Raw genomic sequence first — 4,906 nt, 5'->3', positions numbered from 1 at the left:
GTGATATGTTTTATTTTCACCCACCACACATTTTAAAATATATCTTTTATATTGCTAAACAGCAACAACAACAATTTATGTTACAAAGAGAGAGGAGGGGTTCTCTAGGGATAATGGGTACATGTCTATTTACAGGTCATCTACAGTCAAGCAGCATTGCAGCACCTTAGCACAAGATCTTCCAATGCACTTCATTGGGTCCTGCCAAGGAAGAGCTAGCTCTGCAAGGCCTCCTCCAGCTTCAGCATGTCCATGGGGGGATACATGGGCGTACCCAGGATCAAAACTAGGGGGGGGCAAGGGGAGGGGCCAAGGCACGGAAGGGGAGGGGCCACAAAGTGGGCGGGAACGGCGAACTCGCGCTCCGCCGGGCTGTGCCCCTCCCTAGAAGCAGGGCTGGTGGGCGGAGGCGGAGCCCAGCCCAGCGGAGCGCGAGTTCAGCGTTCCCGCCCGCCGCGCCGCGCTCTCTGGTTCCCCGCCGCGCTTGGCCTTGCCAGAGGGCGCGACGGGGAGCTGGAGGGAGGGCGCAGCGCGGCGGGCGGGAACGGCGAACTCGCGCTCCGCCGGGCTGTGCCCCTCCCTAGCAGCAGGGCTGGTGGGCGGAGGCGGAGCCCAGCCCAGCGGAGCGCGAGTTCGGCGTTCCCGCCCACCGCGCCGCGCTCCCTGGTTCCCCGCCGCGCTTGGCCTTGCCTGAGGGCGCGCCGGGGAGCTGGAGGGAGGGTGCGGCGCGGTGCGGCGGGAATGGCGAACTCGCGCTCTGCCGGGCTGTGCTCCGCCTCTGCCCACCAGCCCTGCTTCTAGAGTAGGGCAGCTGCCCTAACTTGCCGCATGGTGGGTACGCCCTTGGGGGGATATCTTGGCTACCTCAAAGAAGACCCGATGGTAGTACTTGCTGCGCACAGATTTGAGTTTTTCATCATGCCTGTAGGTCAGCATGAAGTTAAGTTTCTTCACCAGAGGGTAAAGCTCTTGAGCTTTGTAGCCACTGCAGTGTTCTAGTATGGGATCCCAGCCCCCGAGCTTCTTCATCTTGAACGCCAAAAGGAGGCAGACGGAAGCCAGCTGAGAGGGGATATCCTGTGCAAAATCGTAATCCTGTAGGGTGAGCTCGCAGATGAAGCGAGCCAGCGTCAAAGTCTCCATGTCGACATGTGTATACTTGGCATATTGCCGGAGGAAGCTGTTAGCGATGGGGATGTTAATGTCATACTTGAGCACCTTCAACATTCTCTTTTCAGCGGAGAGGAATCTCTTCTCGCTGTATGCATAATCACAGATGTACAGAATCTCATCTACACGGGGTGGGTCGCGGTCCTCAAACTTGGAGGCAATGAAGATGGCTGTGGAGCCAATAAGCTGCAGCTTGTTTCGCCTGGGGGTTATTTTTGCCAAAAAGTGGTCCAACAGCTTGACTGCCAAGTAAAGTGTCTCATGAAGGAGCTCAAAGTTCGCCTGTACTTCCACCATCCAGTCCACCAAGATGGCCCACATTTTTTTGGTGATGTCAGGCTGATAATTCATGTAGTCTCGGAGCAAGAATCTCTTCTCACGCTCCCGCATGTAGATAAAGATGTCCATGGCATATTCACAGTTGGCATAAAAGTTGTCCAGCTGGTCATTGTTGTCGACTGATACCACCGATGTTAGGGAGTGGTCTATCTCCTCTTCTTTGTCCTTAGTCGCACCCTTCTTAGCAAAGTGGTCAGAGTTTAGTTGTGTTTCCTCAAAGGAAGCTTTGCTTGGAGGCTTTTTCAGGATGTGTCCGTTGTTGTCGGTGACGTGATGCAGAGGTGTTGTCTCTGAGGCTTTCTTGGCCACCTCCTTCTTCTGTTGCTTCTGTAACGGCTTGTGGGCATTGGTCATATCCCCAAATGCAGAACGATTTGGGCAACCGTCACAGCTCAGCTCCTGCTCCGCTTGGGCATTATCCGCAGCTGCTGCTCTGTCCACTTGGGACGGCATGCGCGGGCGAGGCATTTTTCCAAGCAGAAGCCAACCTCTCCAAAGAAACCTGCTTTCGCTTTCGCTTTTTTTGCTGCTGGTGCTTCCAACATCAGTATTATCAAGCATAAACCATTCTTTCATCCAGCAAAATGCTGCAGCTTCAAAACATAACTTTAAATCTGGCAGAGAGAAGTGAAGGGAAATGCTGAGCTTTTATCCCTCCCAGCTCCTGCCACCAGGTGCAGTGAGATATCAAGTGGTCTCACCTGAGTGGCCACTCCTTGCTTCTCCAGCACAAGCTGAGGCAGGCCCCAGTCCTGCAAAGCACTACAGGCCCCAGAGCCTGACTCCTGCCCATAATCCTGACACTGCCTTTAGATCAGGGGTTCCCAAACTAAGGCCCGGGGGCCGGATGCGGCCCAATTGCCTTCTAAATCCAGCCCATGGACGGTTCGGGAATCAGCATGTTTTTACATGAGTAGAATGTGTCCTTTTATTTAAAATGCATCTCTGGGTTATTTGTGGGGCATAAGAATTCTTTTTTCTCTCCAAAATATAGTCTGGCCCCCCACAAGGTCTGAGGAACAGTGGACCGGCCCCCTGCTGAAAAAGTTTGCTGACCCCTGACATAACGGTTGCTCTCCCTGCAATATTTATCCAGTCCCTTCCTGTGATGTTGTCCAGCCATGCAAAGCCTGAAGGACTTCAATTTATTACCACGGTTCATGATGTTATTTGCCATCAAGTTGAATAGAGTGCCAAGTAGTGGCCAAGCAGCAGTTTTGTAGCTCACTCTTAGGAATTTGTTCAATTCCGTAGGCTTACCCTAATACTGTAATAACTTAGGTTGACACCTCCAGTTATCGCTGACTTGTTTTTTCAGGCTGAGTTTTAGAGGAATGCCCTTTCATGTAAAAGATTTGCAGCACACAGTCATTGAGAGTGATAAAATATTCAAACTATTGTCTATAGAAGCAACAGGGCAGGTGATATATGTTTGTTCAAGTAAAAAACAAATATAAAAATAAAGGAGAATTCCTGGATGCCAAGATCCAAGTTTGGGGCAGGAACACTTTGGTGACAGAACTCCAGCAGAGATTTAAAATCACAGAATAGGCAGCAAAGTAAAGCATGGAAATATATTTAAACTATGCCCTTCTAAGTTCCTTCAAAAGTTCCCATCTTCTGCTAGCATAGAAAAAGGCCACACATTGGGTAGGTTAAAAATGGTTTACTTACAAAGCCTGCAAAGGTCAGATTCATGTGCTTTTCCATACAACATTCAGAAAAAGCAGTAGAGGTAGTAAAACATGGCTTAGTTACAGTGGTGAAAGTTTCTAAATTATTGGAACATATAGCAAATCAAGAGTGGCTTGTAAGAGCCATTTGGCTAAGCTGGAGCAACTAATTTAGCTTCCTCACATGCTCAGCTTTTCAGGTAGTTTGATTACCTTCCACTCGAGGTGAGGGGGAATGGCCTAGCTAAGTCTGGCAGTACACCTTACTCTATGACATTAACCCCTTCATGAATTAATTAGACTTAAGCAGAAAGGCTGTTCTGTACACAAAGGAGAGTAAGCCCCAGGATTGAGGTGTAAGGGAGGGAAATCTAACGTTTTTGCAACATGGCAATGGAAGGTGAGGTGGGGTATAAATTGGAAGTGCAGGTAGAATAGTGCCTCACTCCATCTTTCTTTAGCTGTGGGTCTATTTAAGTCACAGGGCAGGAAATATATATTTTGAAGCTCATTATGCAGAACGAAATTATTTATTTGTTAAAGCCGTGCATTAAGCCACTACCATTTTCTCAGTTGTATGCCACAACAAGCTATGTGGTACCTTTCATATTCTAATGCATAACCATTTATGCTGAGGAATTGTTAATGACTCCGGATATATTTTTCACAGCATGCTAAGAATGAAATAACGGCTAATCCAATATTTAAGATTTCAGAAACTCTCCCTTCCCTTTTCTATGTGATTGAAGCTGCAAGATGCAAGTCCAAAGGCTGTTTGAACAATGCTCCAAGTAGCTAAGAAACCCTCCATCAAGAGAGCATCAGTTTTCTTTCAATCTGTGTCAAGAGAGAAGTTAGACAAGATCCCCACTCACCCTCCCATTTTCTCACATCCAGGCATCGGATTATTCCTTTGGTGCAAATCCCCAGTGAAGTAAATTCTGATTACAAAAAAAAGGAATTCTGAGGATTTCAGTCTCTGTAGGATATAATACTATGAACATGGCACAACTATGTGTAGGTGCTTATGAATAATCAGTGATCTCTTTGGTATACTTTAAAATAAGTAATTTTAATTGTATTTGGTTTTATTTTATTTTTAAAAAAACTACACACACACACACACTCTGCAGGTATGCAGCTACAAAATGTCTAAATAAAGAAATAAGCAAGCTACACCCCCCAAAAAACTTAAATGTACACCCCCTCCAAAAAAACAGCACCAGAAATTTACATCGGCTTATCTAATTTGTTAGCTCACAGCAGAATCCAAACCCAAGATCTGCTGGGATGAGTGAGTTTGGAATTGGTAGATCTTGGGCTGTCCTGGCCGTGCTAGGGTTCAGCCAGGGCCAGGGCCGTCTTAAGCGTATCTGGTGCCCTGGCGCCGTGGTGTGAAGATCCCTCCGGCGCCCCCCGCCCTGTTTCCCAGCGCGGCTGTCTGGCGGGCCAGCACCCTGGCGCATTGCGCCACCCAGCCTTGCCTTAGAGCCGGCCCTGGCCACGGCTACAGCACTGTAACACCTGCATCCTGTTTCATTGGGGTTATGTTGGTATAAATCCCTCAATTCTGATTCAGCCAGGGCTAAGACAACAGAACTTAAGTCAGCAGAACATAGGCTGGTATAACCCCTCACCCTCAAAAGGGGTGTTCTGGGGGTGTGGTGAGGCAAGGACAGAGTTACACCTACTCCAAACCTCCTTCAGGTTAATCATGTAACCTG

At 48.4% G+C, this 4,906-nt stretch overlaps 1 protein-coding gene across 1 annotated transcript; it reads right to left on the bottom strand.

Annotated features, from left to right (window-relative positions):
• Positions 1-215: 215 nt before the first annotated feature.
• LOC118075259 (G2/mitotic-specific cyclin-B3-like) lies at positions 216-1,962 on the bottom strand. Its single transcript, XM_060269089.1, has 2 exons — positions 852-1,962; positions 216-259 (listed from the first exon to the last, which is right to left on the bottom strand). Exons 1-2 carry the CDS (start codon positions 1,960-1,962, stop codon positions 216-218), a joined length of 1,155 nt encoding a protein of 384 aa, XP_060125072.1.
• Positions 1,963-4,906: the final 2,944 nt, after the last annotated feature.

The sequence above is a fragment of the Zootoca vivipara genome, chromosome 16 (genome assembly GCF_963506605.1).
Source record: "Zootoca vivipara chromosome 16, rZooViv1.1, whole genome shotgun sequence".
NCBI classification, from domain to species: domain Eukaryota; kingdom Metazoa; phylum Chordata; class Lepidosauria; order Squamata; family Lacertidae; genus Zootoca; species Zootoca vivipara.
The sequence above is the reverse complement of the archived record's forward strand: the minus strand, read 5'-3'. Positions and strand labels throughout refer to the sequence as shown.